The sequence below is a fragment of the Astyanax mexicanus genome, chromosome 17, assembly GCF_023375975.1.
Source record: "Astyanax mexicanus isolate ESR-SI-001 chromosome 17, AstMex3_surface, whole genome shotgun sequence".
Lineage (NCBI taxonomy): Eukaryota > Metazoa > Chordata > Actinopteri > Characiformes > Acestrorhamphidae > Astyanax > Astyanax mexicanus.
In genome coordinates this window covers 34300629-34326674 of record NC_064424.1, presented here as the reverse complement: position 1 = coordinate 34326674, position 26046 = coordinate 34300629, and the positions used below count along the sequence as shown (strand labels likewise).

The 26046-nt window shown below is 36.9% G+C and overlaps 2 protein-coding genes across 5 annotated transcripts; both read right to left on the bottom strand.

The window, feature by feature from the left end:
• Positions 1 to 1432: 1432 nt before the first annotated feature.
• LOC103035252 (core histone macro-H2A.1) lies at positions 1433 to 17074 on the bottom strand. Of its 4 annotated transcripts, none has more exons than XM_007232132.4 (9): positions 16928 to 17071; positions 14982 to 15176; positions 14725 to 14831; positions 13551 to 13742; positions 12633 to 12734; positions 10707 to 10806; positions 6184 to 6273; positions 2314 to 2488; positions 1433 to 1637 (listed from the first exon to the last, which is right to left on the bottom strand). In XM_007232132.4, the coding sequence occupies exons 2-9, from the start codon at positions 15151 to 15153 to the stop codon at positions 1472 to 1474; spliced, it is 1104 nt and encodes a 367-aa protein (XP_007232194.2). In that variant the 5' UTR covers positions 15154 to 15176; positions 16928 to 17071; the 3' UTR covers positions 1433 to 1471. The 4 variants fall into 4 exon arrangements, 3 of the variants coding, with proteins under 3 accessions (XP_007232194.2, XP_007232195.2, XP_049322468.1); XM_007232133.4 differs by lacking the exon at positions 10707 to 10806 and adding an exon at positions 9583 to 9673; XR_001518257.3 differs by lacking the exons at positions 1433 to 1637; positions 2314 to 2488 and adding an exon at positions 9583 to 9673 and having other exon boundaries at positions 16928 to 17074.
• Positions 17075 to 19860: 2786 nt separating this feature from the next.
• LOC103034928 (uncharacterized) lies at positions 19861 to 25253 on the bottom strand. The gene is made up of 7 exons (XM_022675912.2): positions 24953 to 25253; positions 24509 to 24859; positions 24277 to 24393; positions 21494 to 21571; positions 21196 to 21273; positions 20509 to 20540; positions 19861 to 20411 (listed from the first exon to the last, which is right to left on the bottom strand). The coding sequence occupies exons 1-7, from the start codon at positions 25167 to 25169 to the stop codon at positions 20340 to 20342; spliced, it is 945 nt and encodes a 314-aa protein (XP_022531633.2). The 5' UTR covers positions 25170 to 25253; the 3' UTR covers positions 19861 to 20339.
• Positions 25254 to 26046: the final 793 nt, after the last annotated feature.

The window sequence follows — 26046 nt, the reverse complement described above, 5'->3', positions numbered from 1 at the left end:
AATTAATAACTGGTAGAATAATCCAGATTTTTAATCACAGCTTCCATGTATCTCTGCATGCTCTCCGCCAGTTTTTCACACTGCAAATGTCACAGTGGGTGCAAGATACTTAAGCTTGTACACCTCTGCAGGTCTCCATCTAAACATTTGATGGCCAGGTGTTGAGCAAAGCTGAACACTGGACTCATCAGAGAAAACTATCCTACTCCAGTCCTCTATGGTCCAATCTTTATTATCTTTTGCACACTTCACCCCAGCTGCCATTCTTTTTATAGGTCCATTTATGTCATCCAGCGGTTGACTGACATTCAAATAAGTTGACCTCAATCTCTAGACCTGAACCCCACTGAAAAACCTCTGAACGTAATCATGTAAGTTGGATGGTCACAAGCCATCAAACAAAGCTGAACTGCTTGAATTTTTCTGCCAGGAGTGGAATAAGGTCACCCAAAAGCAGTGTGAAAGACTTGTGGAGAGCATGCCAAGATGCATGAAAGCTGTGATTAAAAATCAGGATAATTCCACCAAAGATTGATTTCTGAACTCTTCTTATACATTAGTATTGTTGTTTCTAAACTAACATGAACTTGTTTTCTTTGCATTATTTAAGGTTTGAAAGCACTGTACCTTTTTCATCATATTGACCATGTTCTAATTGTTCACAAATAAATGCTCTAAAAGACAATATTTGTATTTGTAACGTGGGAGAAATGTTTTCAGTGGTTAATAAAAAAAAAAATTCAATTTATTAAAATATATACTTATAAATAGTACAATCAGAAAAATATCATTTGAAGTGTTCTCTTATTTTTTTCCGAAGCTGTACACACACACACACACCAGTTATGCTTTTCTTATTCCTGTAATGATCACCTTAGATAGACCTGAAAAAAGGAAATCTTCAGCTATGTGGCACCATCTAGTGGTAGCTCTAAAAACAAAAAAAGAGTACAAAGAGACAGAGACACTGGATTTCACAACCCAATATTTTACTAAAACATCTTTTCATACACATAATCTATATAATCTCAGTAATGCACGTCCTGAAAATAAATAATTCAACAAGAAAAGGGACAAAATAATGGAAACAACATATATAGGCACAACACAAACACAAAAAGTGCGCACCGACCACTTTCCATTTACATTACAATCACAGCACGGTCACGGCCTGGAATGCCAGATCTCCCCATTACAAACATTAACCCTTAATTATAAACATTAACCCTTCATTATAAACATTATAAATACTGTAAGATAGACCAGGATCATGACAAAGTGCACACAAGACATCACCTCCACCATAAGCATGGCAACATCAATAAAAGACAAAATCTGCAAATAAAAAGGTGCATATCCAACATAAACTTACTTAAACTGATTGCCTCTTCATAACATTTTTAACAAATCTTTTTTTCTTTTTTCAATTCTCAAAATGTTTTCAACAAGCATAAAAATTGAGGATACAAATTTAGTTAGAATCAAGTTTGGCCATTTCCTGGACGTAGATTCCTATGCTCTCGCTGTCGAACAGAACAAAGTAGACTGTTTTGATTGAGGACGACATCGTGGACACGAAGTAGCTGGAGATTGCCTTCAGAATGAGTTGGGCTGCCGTCTGCTTCGGAAAACCGTTCCTAAAAAAGAGAGAAATAAGAAACAAAGACTCAACAGATCAGCCAATACAGGTCAGTGACTTGCCAAAACTGATCCTGCCTAGGCCTGTTACAATATACTGTCTCATAATAATAAAAAGAATAATTACAATCAACAATATTATTGTCGTTTTAAGATCATTTTACACCAATGATAATATTCTAATGCAATTACAACACCTTTAAAATAATTTAGAAAATTCAGACAAGGGCATTTCCAACGTCCTCTGAGGTTACACCTTATGGTGAATTTACATACTACTGTTCTATGAGTTTTGGCATGTCAGCTGCATCATGATGCATATTGTATTGTATCACTAGGCATAAAGTTCCTGTAGGTTCCCCAGTGTTTTAGATGCAAAGACCAGCTTCATATTACTGCCTAAGGTCTTTTTTCCAAGCTTTTTTTCCCCCATTTATTGTAGCTGCAAAAAGGATCCAGCTACTTATTAATGTCTATGAGTTTACACTGTCAATACATGGGCAATTCATTCACATTATTCTGCATTAAAAATACTCTTCTATATACAGTGTGCAATTACACACTGTCTATGGACTGTCATTTTAATATTGTATTTTAAAGAAACATATTAATGTAATAAGTGGATCTGTACATGTGATCAGTGGTGCGTTGTGTTAATGAAGTGAAGGGTTTTACCTGCCGCTGCCAATGGAGGGGAAGGCGATGGATTTGAGTTTTTTCTCGTCAGCCAGAGCCAGGCAGTTCTTCACCGTTTTATCCAGCATTTCCTCACATTTATCGGACCCCCAGCCAGGACTGTTACAGTGGATGACAAACTTTGCTGGGAGTCCATAACCTGATGTAAGAACCGCTGAGAACACAAACACACACATTTTAGCATTTTACTGCAGGAACACAATCACAACCACACTGTGCAGCGATACAACCAACAACCTAATTAATGCTTTTGTTGGAGTAACTGCCTTTTCTGTCCAGGAAAGACTTTCTATTATATTTTGGGTTTAAAGAATTTGCTGCTACAACAGCTGAGCATTAGTGGGGTCAGGATGTCTGTGATCACCACCCCACCTCATCCCTATCTCCCCTTCTCATCTCATCCAAATGTATTGGACAGAGGACCATCATTCCAGAGAAAACAGTTCCACTGCTCAACAGTGGCTCCAGAAGTAAGTTGAACCTTAAATCCTAGGGATGGTGTGTCTTTCCTGATCTCAGGATGCCTTTCTCCTGGATGAATTGGATCTAGCTGCTTTCTGTGGTGTAACTCCCTTCTTACATCAGCCACCACAACAGAGCCCAGTTTCATTAACAGATCGGGTTGGAGTCGTTAGAGCTGGAGCCGTTACAACTGCTGAAACAAGCCAAGCTCCAGATGTTCCCACGTTTCAGGATCAAGTAGGAAATGAAGCATATCACTCTGAGATCTTAACGTGATTTATCTGATTAACTATATTAACTAGATAAAATACAAATTAACCTATTCCTGTCTCAACTTAAAACCATAACATATCTCTCTCAAAACACATCATAAAATACTGGATGGGTATAGATGGGGATTAGTATAGATGGGTAAGGATGGTTCAATGAATGGATATAGATTAACTTGTAAAGGAATTTGTATGGTATAGACGAGCACTGGTATGGATTGGTATTGATGGGTGTGTGTATGGTACAGATAGGTTTTAGTATGCATGGGTGTATGTAGGGTATAGATGGGTATAGATATGGATGTTAATGTGTAAGGTATGGATGGGTGTGTGTATGGTATAAATGGGTATTGGTATGGATTGGGTATGGGTGTGTGTGTGTGTGTAGGGTAAAGATGAGTATTGGTATAGATTAGGTATGGGATTGTATGTGTAGGGTATGATTGGTATGGATGTGTGTGTATGGTATAAATGGGTATTGGTATGATAGGGGTGTGTGTGTATGTTTAGATGAGTATTGGTATGGATGTGTGTGTATAGTATAAATGTGTATTGGTATGATAGGTGTGTGTGTATGTTTAGATGAGTATTGGTATGGATGTGTGTGTATAGTATAAATGTGTATTGGTATGATAGGTGTGTGTGTATGTTTAGATGAATATTGGTATGGAATAGGTATGAGTGTGTATGTGGAGGGTATTGATGGGTGTGTGTATATAGTCTAAATGGGTATTGGTATGGATGGGTGTGTGTATAGTATAAATGGGTATTGGTATGGATGGGTGTGTGTATGGTATTAACGGTTATTGGTATGGATGGGTGTGTGTATGGTATAAATGGGTATTTGTACGGATTGGGTATGTGTATGGTATAAATGGGTATTTGTATGGATTGGGTATGGATGGGTGTGTGTATAGTATAAATGAGTATTGGTATGGATGGGTGTGTATGGTATAGATGGTTATTGGTATGGATGGGTGTGTGTATGGTATAGATGAGTATTGGTATGGATAGGTGTGTGCATGTTTAGATGAGAATTGTATGGATTGGGTATGGGTGTGTATGTGTACGGTATAGATGGGTGTGTTTATGGTGTAAATGGGTATTGGTATGGATGGGTGTGTGTATGGTATAAATGGGTATTTGTACGGATTGGGTATGGAAGGGTGTGTGTGTGTATGATATAAATGGGTATTGGTGTGAATTGGGCATGGATGGGTGTGTGTATAGTATAAATGAGTATTGGTATGGATGGGTGTGTATGGTATAGATGGTTATTGGTATGGATGGGTGTGTGTATGGTATAGATGCGGTTTGGAATGGAATGGGTATGGGTGGGTGTGTGTATGGTATAGATGAGTATTGGTATGGATAGGTGTGTGCATGTTTAGATGAGAATTGTATGGATTGGGTATGGGTGTGTATGTGTACGGTATAGATGGGTGTGTTTATGGTGTAAATGGGTATTGGTATGGATGGGTGTGTGTATGTTTAGATGAGAATTGTATGGATTGGGTATGGGTGTGTATATAGTATAAATGGGTATCTGTATAGACTGGGTACGGGTTCCAATGTGTAAGGTATAGATGCTAATTAATGGGTGGATTAGGTATGGGTGTGACTGGGTTGATGGGTAGGGATGGTTATAAGTGTGGTTGGATTAGGATGAGTGTAGGTGGGGTATGGGTTGAGCGGCTAAAATTGATGAATGAAATATTGAGAAAAAAAAAAAACAAATAGAGAAAATTGATTCTGATCCTGGTGTTGTTTGCTGAGTGTTTTATTCTAGTTTCAGTTTCTGGCTAGTTAAAAGTGATAGACTACTTTTAGATGTTCATATTAAGCCCCAATTAAAACACCCTAATTGTTTTTAAATATACCACATTAGGGAAACCTCTCACTTTTTGGATTAGATGAAAATTCCACCCCTCAGGATGAAAGGCTGAACTCTGGATGTAGACCAGGCCTGGACTTCACACCGATTCTTTCTGCTGTCAGTGCAGCGTGTTCGTTCACTAATGAGGTGGAGCACAGCTGTTTTTTCACCATTACATCACTATTACATCATCATTCACCAAAACTAAACCACATTTCCACTGAGGGAAACACTGGAACAGCCATTAAATCTGCACATGAACAGAGAACACACTGACCCACTTCGCTGCTTCTGCACTCTCTTCAGACACCTCATTTACAAAGATCATTTTGTCAAGTTATGTCCGTGATCAGTGCGGTAACAGTATGTAAGGTCCGGACGTGTTTATAAAAGCGCCTGACTCTCTCTTCAGAGCCGTTCTGGGGTTAAGCTGCTGTATAAAAGCACCAAACACACAGCGGCCTTATCTACACCATCAGGATGTAGATTAAACTGCAGACTGACTCCTGTCAAACTATCCAACATGCTGTTAAATAGTACTAAAAGGTGAACTGTTAGTGATGGACAGTTTCAGGTAGTAAAAATTTTAGCTGTTGCATTCTGCTATGCTCTACTAGTAATGCTATTTTTTTTAAAGATCCATGTAGCTGAAACTTTATAATTTTTAAAAGCAGACATAAGAATTGAATCTTCATTTTGTATACTTAAATTTGGAGATTTTAATGTGTTCAATCATCATACTAAGTTTGGCCTCAAACATCCTCACAAAATGAACCTTTTTTTAGAGTGACATATTGGCGTTTTTATTTAGTGGTGTAAACATGGCTAAGTCCAAATGCAGATGGCTTTTTTAAAATATGGGTTAAATCTCATAACTAACTCACTGTATAAGGCCTTATTACTTATTACTACAGAGAGAATAAGATTCAACATTTTGAACCTTAAGGAAAATCTTTAATAATATAGTATAATATGATAACAAATGCTAAATTGATTACATTTCATTGCGTTGATTGTACATTAATTCTTTATTTGATATTTAAATATCCATTATTAAAAGGTTCAGTGTTGAAAAGAAACAATGTGTAATTAATTAGCACCTTTTTATGATCAACAGCTATATTTACATAATACATTATATAAGCAAAAAGCTTAAGTGTATGTAAGGCATGTCTTTAATGTCACTGCTGTGATGTGGTTGATTTTAGATGGTTAAAGCAGCAGAACTGGGAAAGGACTTACCTCCAGCCACCTCTAGGGGGCCGTTCTTCTTGCGTAGCTCCAACACTGCCTCAACAAACTCCTTCCCTCCTTTCTTCTCCAGTGCGCTGCCTAACAGAAACCACATCCCACAATCACTGCTGCGTTACCCTGACCAAACGTCTAGCAAACGTCGGACACTGACACTGAGGACCAAGGCATGCAGTAAACACAAGGCATGCAGTAAACACAGTAAATCATGTTTCCTTTAAAGCTCAAAAACCTTAAAACCTTCAACCAGCGACTGTATATAAGCATGGACACCTCAATGTCTTTTAAACATGAAGCCACCACAGGTCTAGCGCCTGTTTGCTGGCTGCCGTGAGGCTTTATTTCACCCATCCTTATATAGCTTTACCCATAGCTTATATGTTTTAATTACAAAAAATGTTTATCACTAAACATTGTTTTCATCTCCAGAGTCTAATTTCAAGTTTGTTTTTCCTGTGCTAATATTACCACTGCCTGTTTAGCAGTGCTGGCCAGCTGCAGTTAGCTGGGCTACCCAGCACTAGTTATCAGCATGGTCAGCTGCAGTTAGCAGCGCTAGCCAGCCCCTGTTAACAGCACTACCCAGCCCCAGATAGCAGCGCTAGCCAGCCCCACTTAGCAGCATAGCCAGCCCCAATTAGCAGCGCTAGCCAGCCCCAGTTAGCAGCGCTACTCAATTCTGGTTAGCAGTGCTAGCCAGCCATAGTTTGCAGCATAGCCAGCCCCGGTTAACAGCGCTACCCAACACCGTTTACCAGCATAGCCAGCTGAGGTTAGCAGCATAGCCAGCTGCAGTTAGCAGCATTACCAAGATCCTCAGTTCTGGTTAGCAGCGCTAGCCAGCCCCGGTTAGCAGTGTTACCCAGCTGCGATTAGCAGCCTAGCCAGCCGTGGTTAGCAGTGTTACTCAGTTCTGGTTAGCAGCGCTAGCCAGACGCGGTTAGCAGCATAGCTAGCCGCAGTTAGCAGCATGGCTATGCCCCAGATAGCATCGCTAACCAGCCCCGGTTAGCAGCGCTAGCCAGCCCCGGTTAACATACAGACTTTTACTGGTGAAACACTACATTTACTAGACAAACTGGAAATCCAGAGAAAAAAACTTTGCTTCTTGTCCAAATGATTTGAGGGGGTGGGTCTACTAATTGATAGTCAAGAGTAGCTCTGCCTCTTTTCTATACTGCACAGTCTGGACGTTTTTGGCTTTATTCCTAAAAAACTGATGGTAATGGGACCCTTATAGTCCATGATTATATGCAGTCATTATTAAAAACAGTAACGTGAGGGTAAAATGGATTTTAGAAACATCTATATGGAGCTGAAAGGAAACAGTGCACATGCATGCATGTTAATGGAAAATGAGCCAATCACACAGAAGCTTCTAGAACCATTCCACAGAAAGTAGAAATGTGATCGAGGTTCTTACTTATGTGGTGTTTGAAAGCAAAGCATCAGCATGCCTTAGCTTAAATGAAATCACCAATTGTTCAAAATTCTCTGCATAACCAAAGTCCTTAAAAGATAAGTGTATTTGGTCATCACTTTTGAAAACACCATTGGGCAGTAAAAAACAAAACAATCCAGACTGAACTAAACCAAACCAAACCAGACCAGACCAGACCAGACCTGCTTTAGTAGCCCTAATTAAAACCTGCGTATTTATAACCAATTGTTGTAATAACTTTGTGAGGAGTTTTTAGAGCTTCAGACCTTCAGAGTTACATTTACCACCAATCTACCCTATTCTGACTCGGGAAGATCATAGAATACGAAGAATAAGGTTGAATAAGGTTGGGTGGTATCCACTTTTATACCAGCAGTCTCAAAATGTTACCACAGTTACGGTATTACTGGGAGAAGGTTTCAGTGTAAGCTGCACAAGTAGCATGGATAATCTTACTTAAATGTGATTATTTTAATTTGAGTGAACTCAGCTATGATAAGCTAGCTAATTTAGCTAACACGCTAAACACCACAACACAGAGCACATTACTGAGGCTCCTCATATGTGAAAGCACACAGTCGAGTAAATTGGAAGTAAATTTAGAAGTAAATTTTAGAATGTTTTCAGACATTTTGATAAACTGCTTTCAGGCTGGATTGCTTTTGTTCTCTTTTACTATGGTGGGCCTGCTATGTTGTTTTTCTCCCCCACCCTTTTTCAGAGCGGGTAAAATCATCAGTCAGAGAGAACACACTCCCTGTGGCCATCTTATTAATCAAAGCTACCTAGTTCGGGATCAAGAAAGTAAGTCTAGTTTCGCTTTAACACTAAACACATATTTTCACATCTGCTTAAATGCACCGCACCAAACATACAAACGAACTAGAGACCATTTTAACCATCCATTAAAAGCCCTTAAATGCAGAGGAATTCTTGAGTTTCGTCTCCTCGCGTTTAATAAAATAGCTATTTGTCCACTGCCACGCACTGTAGTTACACTTTGGGTGTGCGTTCCCATGGAGATCGTCCCCTGAGAAACCGTCCGGATAAAGCTTTAATCACTGTTCATATCTTCACAATTTGATGATGCAGAGAAATTTAGAAAAACAGAGGAGTTTACAAACTTTAGTGTTAAAAGTGATTGAGAGAGTAAACAGATTGTTGTTCTGCTACTAACTGAAGCCACACTGTTAAAGAAAATGCGGAGTGCTGCAAAAACTCAACTCCTGACACTGCTTTTCTATCATCATAAAAAATTCTCAAAAACTTTACAATGTAAAGAAAAGCGCAACCAGCCATTGGTGTTCGCTGTTGTGAGGAGGCATGTGCCGATATTATGTAAAAAAAAAAAGAAGATAAAAGTTAAAAGAAAAAGATAATTAACTACCATCACTTTACATCAATATCATGAATAACATTATATAGAAAGTCACTGTCTAGCATTATGTTTTGGTCAAAATCACTATCATTGTGCTAGCATGTCATCTACTGGCCTCACCCAACATCACTACCACAGGGTTACCATGGCCCAGCTAGCTATCTATGGATTCCTAGGTCATCAATCCTAACACTTCTGTTACCCCAATTACAATTACGATTAGAAACTATACTTTAGCCTGGTTAGCTTTCAGTGTGAGCTGCTGATGAAACAACCTCCACCATGTTTGTCTGAATAGCTCTCACTTTGAGTTACTGATGAAACTACCGCACCATGTTTGGAGGCTGTATTTTAGTCTGGCTAGCCCTCACCGTAAGTTGCTGATAAAATTACCTTTACCATGTTAAAAAGTTGCACTTTATTCTTTATACTACCTCCACCATGTTTGGAGGATTATTGAATATCGGCACATGCCTGGTTATGAGCTTCATGCACGGCTACACCACTAAAGCTAGGCAAACACTTTCTTTGGGCAGTGCAGAGCAACCCGTACAGGCGGAGACTCCTTTACCTACTTCCCCACCCGTGTAGAGGGAGGAGTTGGTCGGATGGATGACAGCGTCACTGTCGATGGTGGTAATATCAGCTTGCACAACTTGCAACTACAACAACGACAACAACAAACAAACAAACAGGCAAACAACATGGTGTGAAATCTGGGAAAGGATGGGCAGATGAAGGCAGTGGCACAAAATACACAAAATCAAAATGCAGGGAGGGGACAGGAGGCTAGAGAAAAGCCTCGGACAGTTCTGCTGAGTTTACTGTCCGAACAGAGAGCAGTGGAGATACAGGGAAATGCAGAACCGAGCCCGAGGAACCTTCAACACCACACAGCTTCCCAGATCTGACAGAGGCAACCTTACCACTCTTCCTCTGGAGCATAGCTTTAAATCAGAAGGTCTGCTAAATCAATGCTTTTGCAATTAATTCTAATGCTTTTAATAAAATTTAAGCTAATTATATATTTTTGAGACACACAGACATTACATCCATTACAAAATAGTCAACAGAGCTGAGTGTTAAAGTTTATAGGGCATATTGCTCCCTACATTTTTTATATTACTGGATTTTAATTCTTCTAAATTTATCATATTTACATAAAATGAGTTTAAACTCTGCTTTGACAATAAACTACAAATACAGTCTCTGTGTTTTTCTGCTTCCTTTTTTTAAAAAATAGTCCGGAATCGTGTTTCATTGAGGTAAAGTGGCATTACCTCCTAAAAATATGCAAACATGAGATGTTCAATCGTTTAAAGATTATGTTCTCTAGTATATTTATAAAAAAGTTATTGTTCAATATAAAATATAACTGTATACATTTCTTCTAATTTGTAATGTTTTTATTATTTATACTATAAATTTTGTTTGTGGTAAAAACAATTTTTTTATAAGGATTTCTTAAATCCAGGCCGATGGCAACACTTTTCTTTATAGAACCTAAAGAACCTAAAGGACTTGAGCTGAACTCTACAGTCCTCTAATATCAGACGGATCTGGACGAGTCAGCTCGCCATGAAAAACTGATTATAATCAAAGGCGCTACTTGATCGTGCGATGTTAGTGAAATCGGAACGCTGTGGGCTGAACTGGGTTCAGGGGTTCTGGATCTGCGCCCACGGTGCTGCTCACCTAGATCATCTTTAAGGTCAATGTCAGCATTGGTGGGGTTGATTACCCCCTCCACGTCAAAGCCGGCCAAGTTACTGATCTCGCTGTGAATAAGATTGAGCTGCGGAAAGAGCATGCGGCAGGGCGGGGTGGGTGGGGTTTGGGTGGTTGAGAGGGAGAAAAGCATTGTGATTAGTCTAGCAGGTCCAGCAGTAAGCAGGATTCAGCACCAAAACAAGCAGAATGTGTAAAGCCATAACCAAAATGACTAATAATAAACAATACAGCAGATTAAACAAGAGTTCTTTCAGTTGATACACAAATATTTTGTCAAATATTGCTGGGCTGTGAGTTTGGGTGGACAGACATGTCTTGGAAGGTTTGCAGGTGTGCCATACTCTTTCAAAATCTTGTTTTCTGTGAACTATTGAACCCAACACTGTAAACTCTTTCCAAGTTTTTTAATCAGATTAAATCACATTACAGCATCATAAAAACCAAGAAACACACCTGACACATTAATGATAAAGTTGTGGAGAAGTGTAAAGCACTGGATTGAACAGTGCTCTGTGAGATATTCTTACCTTTACACTGCTTTACTCTTCTCCACAACTTTATCCTTGACCTGTCAGGTGTGTTACTTGGTTTTTATGATGCTGTTTGATCCCTAATTCGATTTAATCTGATTTAAAAACTGAGGAAGAGTTTACAGCTCAATAATTTACAGAAAACTGGATTTTTCTGCTGATTTTTCCCTGATTTGGCTTCTGCACTGTCCTTTTAGTTGCTGGGGGAGATTTAAATTATTAACAGGTGACATGATTAGCGTTACCAAAGGTCATGAAAGTTATGCTTGATCAGTGTAACTCCCTCAAAATATGCCCCCTACTGCTGAAATTGTGCATTACTGCTGTCCCAGTTGCCCTCTTTTTGCCGGTTTTACTGGAAAGATCAGCAGCAAATCACCCAAAACCCCAAAGCAAACAGAGAAGAAGAAGAAAAGAGCATTCTGAAACACGCCCTTGTTAACAAACAGCAGTAAAAGTGTGTAATCTCTGAGCGCACAGTAGGGTTTTAACTGAGGGTGACGACTGCTGGGCTGAAACAGAGCTCTTTTGTTTAGGAACGTCTACATTCTTCAATAAGTGGGTGGAGAAAGTTGGAGATATCAATTCAGTTGAGCTTAAATGTTAATATTTCCACTCTGAAAAATGTAAGAGTATTTGAGAATAGCTTTAATAAGTAGTTGCCAACAGAGGCAGTGTATTTTTGCGCTTGGCGTACATATATGTTAAACTTAAAAGTGTGCCAGCCCATTGTATTTCTGAAGTATGTACGAAATAAACACAACACCAAAACTCGCACTGGGTCTGACCTAGAGATGTCCCATCACATATTTTTCACAGGATCGGAATTGGGTGGAAAAGATGCGGATCACTTATTTCTATAATAATAATAATAATAATAATAATAAAAACATTATGTTGCTACTCCACACAAAAAAAACAACACATACAACTACACTAGAGTTTATGTCCACCATTAAAGCTCTTATATAAATTCAGTGACTAACTTAATTTTATAAGCATGAAAATTACCCTGAGATAATATAATACAGTAAAACAGTATAGTCTAAATCTAGTCTACTATTACTAATCTCTCTCCCAAAAAAAAAACAGAAATACCAACGTGAAAATATGCATATTAAATCATTTATATGTTTTTTTTAACACTCGTTTATTTTTTTATATAAAAAAATAGGCCGTTTCGATATTGTTGTTTCAATAATAATTTAAAATGTTTAAAAAAAATACCTTAATTGATGGCTTTAATATGTTTTTTCTTTTTTTACTGCACTGCCAAAGTATGGGATCGGGACTCGATATTGGTAGGTTTTACCCAGTTCACATGGTTAAGTTAAACAGTAAGAATGAGGTGCTGTTGTACCTTCTGGCCCAGGAACAGGCTCTTAGTGGAGAGAACGGTGAAGCCGTCAGACGGAGAGTCGGTGGTGCTGTCAGCACTCGCAGATTTACTCCCATCACCCTTCTGCTCTCACACACACACGACACACACACATCACAGTGCAGCACATTAAAGCACATTTAATTTTTTTCTCAAAATTAGGAAGCCCAATACATGTCAGACTAAGGTTAAAAAAGACATTATTCTTTTTGTCAGTCATTTGTCATATGTAAATTATTTATAGGGATGTAACAAATTAACAGTTGTTCAGTACATTTAATACATAAATGCAGCTCAGGGTTAACACTGTAGCCACAAATTAGATTATGCTTTTAAAACACTGGTGATTAAAAACACAATTTAAACAAAAGATAACATTAAAACTGAAAGTGACATGAAATAAAATACGAATAAAACTAAACTAAAAAAAGTTAAAAAGTTCATGGATAAACTTACGAATATTTTTTTAAAATCTAGATTACATAAGCTAATCATACCAGAAATAATACAATGTTCAACTCTGAAGGCTGAAGAGTTTAGAAGCACCAGTGTGTGTATTATTAATAGTGGTGACACACTATTCAATTATTTTTTACACACAGGCGCCACCTGCTGCACAGGGTGTGAATCACTTACACACACCTTACACATTTCTTATGGCTTTCAGATTTTCATTTGACTGAACTTTACAATAAAAGCCAGAAATCAGAAAATTATTACCAGATTTTTGTGACATCACTTGGAAAAAGCTCAATATAAATACATTTGAATTAAAATGATACAATAATTTTGTAAATTGTATGACAATTATTGTTTTCTGTTATATACTGCTAGATTCATTAGAAACTTGTGTGTAATATGACTGATCCACCACTGTGATGAGGGGTGTGGTCTGTGTACCTTAGTTCTGGAGGACTTTTTGGTGCCCTGTTTCTTGGCTGTTCCTGATTTTTTGGTGCTTTTGGATTTCTTGGCGGGTGGGGGGGTGATGACCGCCTCCAGTTTGCCTTTTGACCCTCTCTTCTTAGCCAACAACTCGGGGTGGATGTTGGGCAAAACTCCACCTGCTGCAATGGTCACGCCCTTCAGAAGCTGCATAAACACACACACACAGCTAATACATGTATATATACCTACTTCGCTCTACTTCTATTGTATAAACATTAGCTTTATTAGCACTGCCCTGAGAAACAGGAAATGCTCCATATCAGAAACATATCTTAAAATAAGAGAGAGGAGATGAACAGCAGTGATCATAGGATTATTCTATCTTTCTCTCTCACTCTGTCTGTCCATCTGTCTGTCTGTCCGTCTCTTTATAACCACCCCCAGAGTTATCATTAGTCAGTAAATACAGGGTATGCAGAGACAGTGTTCACTTTGCTTCGCCAACCAGTGTGACGCAAAATGCGAGCCACAAATGACGGGCAGGGGGTGTTTCACTCGTCGTGCACATAAAAGCTGGGTGAACTGAGCATTTGTGACAAACAGGCTTGTCATTAGCCAATCAGAATGAAAACTGAATGCCATTTTTAGGCAGAAACTCTAGTGAAAAATGTCCCCTGTTAGTGATATTCAAAAACTCTAGTATGTCCTATTCATCCATCTCATGTTTTGATATCTCCTTGGACATTCAGACAAATTTGTGAATACAACTCTGCAAATAGCAAAAAATGCTATGTTCAATTACCATTGCTTATTGTTTCAAAACAGATTTTTTAAACTAGTTTCTGGAATTTGACAGATCACCTCAAATTGGGTCTTTTAGCACAATGTACAGTTTAAAGGTAAGTACTCACCAAAACATTCTCACTTTCTTACTCATCTTAGTTTTGACGCATCAATGAAACCTTGTGACCATGGAATTTTCAACGTCAATTGTTAAATATTTGTTCTGATCATGTCACAATTTTATGATTAGGTATTCCCATTTTTGCCCAGATTTGCCTTAAAGGGGTGCTACAACACTTAAAAATGTCTCTAACTGTCTTGTTATATTTTGAGTTCATGATCGCTTGTTTTATTGCATAAGAATCTGTCATATGTCTCATAGGAGACTGTAGAGAGGGTTTACCTGGTTGAGCTCCTCGTCATTGGCCACGGCCAGCAGAATGTGTCGAGGAGTCACACGACCTTTCTTATTGTCCCGGGCAGCGTTGCCCGCCAACTCCAGGATCTCAGCTGAAACCAGTACAGGGAAAATGACAAAAAAAATCCAACTGACTAATAGAACAGACTGATTACACTTATACATACATTTATTTCTGTTTAATATGTAAATAAAATATTTAAGCAATAAATATTATTTCACACAATGCTTTAAGATCTCACCTGTCAGATACTCCAGAACTGCTGCCATGTAAACAGGAGCGCCCACACCGATCCGGTACTTGGGCAGGCCTCGCTTAATGTAGCGCAGCATCCGGCCCACGGGGAAGATCACCCCAGCCTTAGTGGACCTGGACGTCTTCGTGCTCTTCTTCTTACCCCCTCTGCTAGACATTCTGCCACAGCCAGTTTGAAGACCTGCACACAAACACACACACACACATACATACAAACATACATACACACAAACACACACACACATACATACATACATACATACATACATACACACAAACACACTCATTACACTTAATATGAGAGCACCGGGTCTAAACGGTCACAGTTGGGTCCTAATATTCAGTAATTATTATAAATATTCTTAGATGACAAAGTATTCAGGTCCTGCTATAAAACAAAATGCACTGTAACAAGGATGAGGAAGTGTGGTGTTGGGCCTTTATTGTTTTATAGGGATTTTAACTCTTTTTGATCAAGTGGCCACTGTAATATGACCAAATATGTGACACAAATGTGACAAAAAACAACAGGTTTTAAACAGTATACAATGTGTAAAATGCGTGAATTGTGTTTAATAGTGGGTTTTGTATGTGACATAACCGCATGTAATGTTTTACATTGTGTATAGTGTGTGTAACAGTGTGTACAACAATGTGTGTAACTGTGTACAACAGAGTGTGGGGTGTGTAACAGTGTATATAGTGTGTGTAACAGCATGTATAGTGTTACAGTGTGTAACAGTGTGTACAACAATGTGTGTAACTGTGTACAACAGTGTGTGGGGGTGTGTAACAGTGTATATAGTGTGTAACAGTATGTGCAAGAGTGTGTAGTGTGTAACAGCGTGTATAGTATGTGTACCAGTATGAGTAACAGTGTGCGTAGCGTGTGTAACAGTGTGTATAGTATGTGTAACAGTGTGTGTTGTGTGTGTAACAGTGTGTGTTGTGTGTGTAACAGTGTGTGTTGTGTGTGTAACAGAGTGTACAAGTGTGTACAACAGTGTGTACAACAGTGTGTACAAAAGTGTATATAGTGTGTGTAACAGTATGTGTAACAGTGTGTGTAGTGTGTGTAAGAGTGTGTAGTATGTGTACTAGTATGTGTAACAGTGTGTGTAGTGTGTCTAACAGCGTGTATAATATGTGTAACAGCGTGTATAATATGTGTAACAGCGTGTACGGCAGTGTCTGTAACAGTGTGTACAACAGTGCGTGATGTGTGTAACAGTGTGTTTAGTGTGTGTAACAGTATGTGTAGTGTGTATAACAGCGTGTATAGTATGTGTAACAGTGTATAGTGTATGTAACAGCGTGTATGTGTAACAGTGTGTGTAACAGTGTTTATTGTGTGTATAACAGCTTGTGTGACAGCATTAATAGTATGTGTAGCGATATGTGTAACAGTGTGTATAGTATGTGTAACAGTGTGTAGTGTATGTAACAGCGTGTATGTGTAACAGTGTGTATAACAGCGTGTGTAACAGCATGTATAGTATGTGTACAAGTCTGTGTAACAGTGTGTAGTGTGTGTAACAGTGTGTATAATATGTGTAACTGTGTGTGTATGTGTGTGTGTGTGTGTGTGTGTGTGTGTGTGTGTGTTTGTGTGTGTCTGTGTGTAACAGCTTGTATAATGTGTGTAACAGTGTCTGTTAGGCCTGAGGGTAGTATATTTGTGTAGTGTGTGGGGTAGTATAGTGTAGTGTAATGTGTGAGGTTTAACACAGCAGTTAGCTACACTGTTCGTGTGTAGTGTGTGTGTGTGTAAATAAGCCCGCGGTTCTAGGGCTGAGGGTCCGGTGTTCTATCATTTCACCGGCTCGGTTCTGGTTGTCCTGCTGATTTCGGACCGGCAGCGGGAGGAACGCGCCCACACCCGAACCTCCCGCGGAACCGGGAGAACACACTACACTACACTACACTACTCACCCTCAGCTCGGCGGTGTCGGTCAGGCTTGACTCGGTCCGGTTCGGTTCTGCTGGAAGAGAAACAGCCCCGCGGCGCCTCCTACTCCCACAATCCCCCGCGCTGTTGCTGTGCAGGCTGGATCAGTGTCGAGGGGAAACGCGGAGCGGAGCACAAACGGACCGGCGCTCAGAGACACCGCGCACAACCGCGACCCCTACCGGCCGCTCAGACTAAATCTGTTAAAATCACTAACTGCAAGAGAGCAAATAGATTCTTTATGAGATTATTTCTCATCATGCTTCTGGTGGAGTTTACATATAATACATATTACATATTAAGTTACAAATAATGTGAATATCAATACTGTGGTTTTTCAGAGACTCACAACTTTTGTCCCCATCAACAATTTACTATCTACCACACTGTTAGTTTAAAAGAATGCATTTTCTGTTTAACTCTGCCTTTATGCTTCCTTTTTGCCCCATTTTTGTTCTGCTACAACCTTGTGTAGCAAAGAATCACATTTTTTACTGCTATATATTTTTCTTTGTTTCAGATAGAATTAATGCAATAAAGAACATAATCCTTGCAAAATGTGTATTGATTAAACTTGCTTGTATTAAAAACTACACTGCACAATAAAACAAACTAGTGCAAAATAAAATAACTTTAAATATTATGACTTCAAAGTGCTACCTGTGTTTAAAACACTGTACATATTAAAGTAAGAACCATAATAAAGCATATTAACTGCAAAATGTGTTCTTTCGTTTGAAAATTCATGTAAAATTGCCTTGCGGCTTCCCGTAGCTCTTCTCCTATTGGCTGCTGACACTGTTCACTTCACTATTTGCGTGAGCCAAGTCTCAAGATGACGATAATATAAACACGGTTGTTTTTTCGCCTCCGACGGTGAAATTGTTAGAAAATGCGGTGTTCGGTCGGCTTTAGTTAAACTGTGGCCTTTTACGATCCACTCACCATGTTTAAACCACGTAAGATAATCGTTAAATTAGATAAGGGGTGTACAAACCTTTGACTGCATGTATAGGTCAGTTGTTTTGCAAAAACCTTTTACAATTAGAAAATGTCAGCTGCTCTTTACAAATACTTTAACAGAAACAGAATTAGACACATTTTTCTGTCATATATGTTTTGTTTATATATACAGTTCTGTCATATAATTTAATTATTGCCACATGCAACTGACGGATGTATTGAAGAACTCAAAAACAAGTGAAATATTACAAAATGACTTTCATTTTAAATGCCTGCTTTTTTTAATATGTAGAGGTTTTTTTTCTTTTGGCAATATGGCTGAAAAAAAAAATAATACGGCCAGCAGGTGGCGCAAGCCTGCACTTTAGTACTGCTTCATTGGCAATAAAACTGTAGATATATAAACTGATATACAGTGAGTTTTAATAAAGGTTTTTCCAAAATGTCAGTACTGAAGGCCTGAGGATGGATGCAGAGTTGGAAATGTTTCTCCTGGTCAGGTGAGATTGTGTGTTCTCTGTGAAATGTAAATCATTGCCTGCCTTTATATAAAAAAGACAGGTCAAAGGAAACACTGTATATGTGATGCTAAAATATCTGCTGAGTGAATATAAGTATTTTTTTAAATAGCCGGTACACGGAGACCTCTCAGTGTTGAATAGCGTCTGTGGAGGCTCAAAGACTGGGTCCAGTCCCCTTCAGATGCAATATCAGTATAAACATATAATAATGCATTTAGAATATTTTTAAATATATATTTAAAATACAAATTAAGCACTGTAAGAATTTGTGAAAACACTGCACTGATAGAACACAGTGGACCAATCCAGCAGATGACATGTCTCTCCAAACCATCATTGAATATCAGTAAATTTTACATTTAATTTGTAAATCAAGTCTGGAGGAAGAGTGGAGAGACACACAGTCTAAGCTGCTTGAGGTCTAGTGTGAAGTTTCCACAATCAGTGATGGTTTGAAGAACACTATCATGTCATATATATATCATGTCATTGCTGTAATTTTGGATGCACCATAAGTTTAGTGAGGATTTTTTTCATTATGTTTCTGCACTGTTGATTTATACTATGAAGATAAACAAATGTAACATAAACAGTGTTAAACAAACCAGAATATGTTTTATATTTTAGATTCTTCAAATTAGGCACCTCTGCTTTGCACATCTTGGCATTTTCTCATTGTTATTATTAAAACTGACTTTTATCAGCACCGATCCAGGAAAGGAAGACCACCTCTGTTGCACAGGATCTGTTCATCAGAGTTACCAGCCTCAGAACGGCAAGTTACACAAGGGACCTAAACCCTGACCTAAACCCAACTGAGATAATGATTTGGATGAGCTGGAGCTAAAAACGATTCCAGGTGACTCTACTTCATGAAGACACTGAGATTAAAATACCAAGAGTGTGCAGATCTGTCCTCAAAGATAAATGTGCTACTTAAAATAATCAAAAGTATAAAACAGATTCTGGTTTGTTCCTGTACAGCATTATACCTTTTTTGAATAGTACTGTATGTATATTAATAACGAAGTTTTCTCCATCTTAATTTTTCTTTATTTATTTCAATTTAATGTAAAATAGCAAATTTATAGAATGAACTCACCTGGCTAAATTTTTATCACTGTTAATGTAATTGCAAATCATGTGGAGACCTTTGCTTTTACTTTTAAACAGACCATCTGTAGGAGACAGGAAACAGCACACATCCTCAGCTTAAACCACTGAAGCTAAATAAACGACTTTACCGGCTTTACTATACAGTAAAATAACACTGAACAAATTTTAGAGACGTGATTTGGATAATGTAAACAGTCATACTTTAATATAACAAAAAAAAACAATAAAATGTAAAAATATTGATTCAATTCTTTTTACATAACATTTTAGAATATAATCAGAAGTACAACAAAGACATATAAAATAAAAATAATAATAAAAAAAAACTTTTACAGCATAAATATTTTTTATTGAATTGTGTTTAATTCTCTAAAGACAAACAGAGAGCACAACGGTTAAATCACATTTCTGTAAAGAAACCTCAGCAAAGAAACACATAATTCAATAAAGCTATTATTGTTTCCATTAAATTAGATTTATAGTAATCATTTTATTTTCTTAAAAAAAACTTTGTAATCAACTGAACATTTTTATTGCACTGTAAACAGAATGGGTTCTATATAATGTGGTGTAACATGATTCTTTGATGTGAACAAAAGTTAAGTCATATTGTGTTGTTTTTTTCTATACAGACAAGTAGTTCTTGAGTTTTAAATGTATATATACACACACAAATAGTGTAAAGTTACATAAACAGTTTGTAATGGCTATATATATATATTAAATGTGCAGTACAAAACATTATGAACTTAATTTAATTTTTACATATTTTGTAATTTACATTCATTTTTGTAATCTAATTTTCAATTTTAGTTTTTAAGTTAACAGTTGAATACAGGACTTCTACTTTTTCCTCGGGAGCAATGTTCTAAGTAAAAGAAAAGCAAAAAAGGTTATTTTATACAAAAATTGAGCAGGGATTTAGCAGAAAGATATGGTTTGTAATGAACATTGTGCTTACTTACAGAAACAGACTCGTGATCAGAGGAAGCATTATCTGCAAAAGTTGCTCACATTATATTAGTCTGCTATTTATTCTAGAACAGTCACATATATTGTAAGAAAAAAAAAAGTCTGAGAAAGCTCATACCACATTGTTCAAAAGTACAAAATCACTATTTGGTGAAAATTATGTTATTTATTTTAGAGCTAATATTCTGTTAAGACATACACATTAATAAATGGTACATTTTAGATTCAATTCAGATATCCAACATGATTATTACATGTTGTGGTAAAACAAAAAACCCTGCAAAAGACGTGTGTTTAATAGTCAATATTTGACCTTCGATCAGATGTTTTGTTCTGTTTGGTTTTGACCAAAAAGGTTCATTTTAGTGTATAATTGATAGATATATAAAACAAAGTAACAACTTTTAAAAGCTCTGAATGAAGAAGGACAAAATGTAGATATGTCACATTTAGACAGCAATAATAACTTAACTAAACTTAACAGCGAAGATTAATCTAAATGAAAAGTATTGTAAATAATAATAGTTCATTGTAAGTGATTTATAAAATTACTAAATGTACTTAATGTAATTCTAAACTGTAAAAGCAGAAACTGTCTAAAAGCTGAGGGATGGTCCTAAATTCTGCTATTTTTAATACACTTCATCAGCTCAACAGTGTTTGATATAAAAGTGACCCACCTGCTCTCTGCCTGAAGCTCACTTCTGCATAAGTAACGCTTTCACTCACAGAAAGCTCCTCTCCTTCTTTCCTTCTCTCTGATTAAAAACACAGAAAAAAAGATATAATAATAATAATAATAACGATTAGAACATCTGTTGAGTAAAACATATGTCATTGTTTGTCTTGTAGAAGTATGAAGACAAACCATGAAATCTGTGTATTCTGCGCTGCTCTAGTAATGTGATGCGTCTCATTTGGCACATTTGGAACAACATAAATTCAATATGCGCTTAAGTTGAAAAGTGTCTGGCGTACCTGATCTCTGTCTGAAGCTCATCTCAGCGTATGTAACGCTCTCTCTCTCACATTGAGGACACTCTTCCTCTAAATTCTCTGATAGATTACAAAGTAAAGCGTTAACACAGTGACCGAATATAACTGCTGTAGGATTTAATTGAAGAGTGAAATTAGAAAGTATAGAATAATTTGTGTAAAATATATGTTGTATTTACTTTCATTATTTTGGTGAATTCATTGTGTTTTATAACATGTAAAGGACACAGCAAAGTAGGTCCTGACTGATTAACAGTGAAGTGTAAAAGTTTGTGCACCTAAAAATAGGGCTCGGCGATATTGTAAGAAAAACATAATATTGATATTTTTTAAATATATAAGCGACAAATTAAGCAGTCCCCTTTAAGCTTACATGCAGTTTTTCTAGTAAACTTGGTGCAAAATATGAAAATCTCTGCAGAATAAAATAACTTTTTATAGGTTTCTTACACAAGCAAATACCTGTTCACTCTAGCAGCATCTATATGTAAAAATGTACAAAATTGATTATCCCGTTTTAAAAATCGTATTAAAACAGTAATTCAAGTTAATTTGTTTAACCTCCTAGCCCTAATCCACAGTCTTTATATACGTTTACATTTTTCATATTTTTTTTTAACAGAAATTGAGTTAAAGTGTACAAATGTATGTTATATTTCCCACAGTATGAAAATAATAAAAAATATATCTAATTTTATATGTATAATTTTGTTTTATAAAATGTAATTTGGAAACTAAACCCTGATTATTTTAGAACTCAGTGCTTTAGCCTTTTACAGTAACCCCTATTCTGCACAATATTTTTTTCAGAAATTAGTGTGAAAAAATGTTAAATTGTCATTTTAAGACAATTCTATGCTGCTCATACATTAATAAAATAAACGTATAATAGAACTCAGTGCTTTAACTTAGCATTTTACAGTAACCCCTATGTTGCACAATATTTTTTTCAGAAATTAGTGAGAAAAAATGTTAAATTGTCATTTTAAGACAATTTTATGCGTTTGATACATTAATAACATAATAGCATGATAATGCATTTACACAGAGCAATGGGCATTTAGTTATTAAGAATATTTAAACATTGAAATTAGATTTTAAGAATGCTTAAGTATCTTAAACATGAATAAAATAAAACTCAAAGAACAGGATACTGACTCATTCATAATAATGGCATCTACCCAGTATGTAAACATAATGAGGTCAGCAAAAATGATTTACACTGTTAGAAAAAAATACATTTTGTTTATTTAATTTTTGCATTGTTGAAGAAAGTGGAAAAATGCATGAAAATCTATCAAAAAAACAGTATTCGATCAAATGTTTAAAAAAAATAAATTTGCATCAATAATCAGTATGTACAGTGGGGAAAATAAGTATTTGATACATTGCTGATTTTGCAAGCTTTCCCACCTACAAAGAATGGAGAGGTATGTATCGTAATTTTGTACATTTGTAATTTTGCAATTTTTATCCTAGGTACACTTCAACTGTGAGACACAGAATCTAAAACCAAAGTCCAAAAAAAAAACACATTGCATAATTTTAAATAATTAATTTGCATGTTATTGCATGAAATAAGTATTTAATCACCTACCACCCAGCAAGAATTTTGGCTCTCACAAACCTGTTATTTTTTCTTTAAGAGGCCCTATCCACACACTTAATCAGTTACACGCCAACCTCTCCATCATGACTAAGACCAAAGAGCAGTCTAAAGACTCAGGGACAGAACTGTAGACCTGCACAAGGCTAGGCTGGACAATAGGCAGCAGTTTGGTCAGAAGACAACAGCGGTTGGTGAAGTTATTAGAAAATAAAAGAAACACAAGATGACTATCAATCTTCCTCAGTCTGGGCCCCTATGCAAGATCTCGTCTCATGGGGTAAGCATGATTCTGAGAAAGGTGATGAATCAGCCCAGAACTACACGAGAGGACCTGGTCAATGAACTGAAGAGAGCTGGGAGCAGAGTGTCAAAGATTACTTTTAGTTGCACACTACAGCGTCATGGATTAAAGTCTGCCAGGGCACACAAGCTACCCCTGCTTACACCAGCACATATCCAGGTCCAGATGAGGCATAGGAGAAGGTCATGTGGGTAAGATGAGACCAAAATAGAGCTTTTTGGCCTCACCTACACTCACCATGTTTGGAAAAAAAGAAGGGGCACCGTCCCAAATGTGAAGCATGTGGGTGGAAAGATCCTACTTTTTATAGGTGTTTTTTTTTTTTTTGCAAAGGGGGGAGGACGACTGCACTGTATTGCAGAGAGAGTGTATGGAGTCATGTATCAAGGGATTTTGGCAACAACCTTCTACCATCAGTAAGAGCAATGTAAATGGGCTGTGGCTGAGTCTTCCAGCATGACAATGACCTGAAACACAGAGCCAGTGCAGCTAAGGGGTGGCTCTGTAAAAAGCAAGTCTCCAAACCTGAACCCAATAGATTTTTTTTGGAGAAGCTGAAACTCAATGTTGCCCAGTGACAGCCCTAAAACCTGAAATATCTTGAGAAGATCTGTATGGAAGAGTGGGCCAAACTCCCTGCTGCAGTATGTAAACCTGGTCAAGAACTAGAGGAAAATTCCAACCTCTTTAATTGCAAGCAAAGGTTTCTGTACCAAATATTAAATTATGTTTTTCTATTATATAAATTAATTATTTCAATCTAATAATACTGTATTTAATTTCCTTTTTTTGTAAATTGCATGTTATGCTATGTATGTAAATATGGTTGTGTATAGTGCATAAATCTTTTCTTACTTCTTCTCCATGTCCTCCAGCACACAGCACCGAGCACTAATATAAAGATGAAGAAGAATGAAGTGCTGACGGTGATTAAGACGGTCCTTGTTGTGTTTCTTGGAGGTGGGGTGTTTCCTGAGAATGCAGGGGGGTTTACAGAAATGACTGTTATTCATTCTTCACACACATTTATGTACAATTCACAGTAAATAGGTAAATAGGCCGCTCAGTATCCCCTGTGATTCACTACCTGTTGTAGTCCAGCGAGTGTCGTTGGTGTTTCTGCTAGACTGTAGCAGAACTGTTGACTCAGCCGAGGTGTGATCGTGAGTGGTCGGAGATGGTAATGTTGCAGTTGTGCTGAGGGGCTGACTGATGTTGAGAGTTAGTGGAATAAGAGCTTTTAGTACAGATGTGTTAAACACAGCACACACCCAGCTCATCTGGCTGATCTCAACATTCTTAAGATTATGTGGGTTTGGAAAGTTCTCTTGTGTCTTCATGTTGATCCAGTACAGTTGTACGTGTGATGTCTGATGAGAAATTTCACATTTTAATTTGACATCATCCCCCTCGTTTAGGTGCTGAGGGTCGGCATGAACTGTGGAGGAGACAGATGGAAATTTTAGTATAAAAATGTGAGGTTTCCAGATAATCGGAATATAATATAAATATATAAGATATATTAAGGTACCTCTCACCACCACGACTTCAAAGACAGTCCTGACAGGTGAACGGCCGGAAAGTTCACATTCATATTTCCCAGAGTCGCTCCAGTCTACAGGTGTGATGGATGCAGAAAAGTCGTTGTTGTAATTCCTGATGTGGAGTCGTTTTCCAAAGTGTGTAGGGTTCTGTCTAAGGTTGATATTTTTATCTTCGTGGTTGGGTCTCCATAACCAGGTGACCATTGGTAATGAGTTTAGAATACTTTTACAGAAGAGGTAAAGTGAATCTCCCTCACTTCCACGAAACAAAACCGTCTCATCGTTTGTTGAAGCTGAAATAAACAAACACAGGATTTTACAGGAATATTCTGATATTAATATTATTATTATTATTATTATTATTATTAGTTGTAGTAGAAGTAAAATAATTATAAAATGTAATCATTATTATTATTATTATTCATGTTCTTTTTATTAATCATATATATATATTGCATAATAAATTGTTACTATTATTAATATTGTCATATAATTAGAAGTTGGGATGTACTGAATATTTAATGAGTAAAATTACAAACCAATAAAATTAATGAACAAAATGATTTGCTTGAAAATGATTTAATGATAAAGTGAAATGTTTGGAGAATGACATTTTTGATGACAGGATCAAATTGCAACCAGACTTTAAATGTTATAAATAAATATTTGTAACATTTTAATTTGGTAATAGCCTTTTCTTACAAAAAAACTTTTAGGCTATTTAATTTATTCCCTGATTTAAAAAGTTGACACACAAGACCCTGTTCTGTATTTAATCAAATGTTTACCACTTTGTTTGGTTTCAATTTTGGCCAAAAATATAATTATTCATATTGTCAGTATAGCACAGATGCAACAAATATTTGGCAAACAAAATGATTAAACACGGCAAAAATTGAATCATTTGTGCTAAACATTTATTACATGATCAAATTAAAAGCACATGTTAAAATGATCAGTTTTGATCTAGTTGATCTAGTTTTGTATTTGTTTTTTCTTTAAAAACAAGGAAAAATAATTTTGCCTATTTAATTTTAAAGTGGTAATAACAAAATGTTAAATTAATAAAAACCTACTGCAA

Excerpts from the sequence above, each read along its gene's own strand:
- LOC103034928 (XM_022675912.2), bottom strand. The coding sequence starts at position 25,169 with ATGGTCACCTGGTTATGGAGACCCAACCACGAAGATAAAAATATCAAC. Across the intron at positions 24,394-24,508 it reads CACTCGCTGGACTACAACAG|GAAACACCCCACCTCCAAGA; the intron begins GTAGTGAATCAC and ends CTGCATTCTCAG. Across the intron at positions 21,572-24,276 it reads CTGGAGGACATGGAGAAGAA|AGAATTTAGAGGAAGAGTGT; the intron begins GTAAGAAAAGAT and ends GTAATCTATCAG.
- LOC103035252 (XM_007232132.4), bottom strand. The coding sequence starts at position 15,153 with ATGTCTAGCAGAGGGGGTAAGAAGAAGAGCACGAAGACGTCCAGGTCC. Across the intron at positions 12,735-13,550 it reads AAAAGTCCTCCAGAACTAAG|AAGGGTGATGGGAGTAAATC; the intron begins GTACACAGACCA and ends GTGTGAGAGCAG. Across the intron at positions 6,274-10,706 it reads TGACCTTAAAGATGATCTAG|GCAGCGCACTGGAGAAGAAA; the intron begins GTGAGCAGCACC and ends GGTTTCTGTTAG.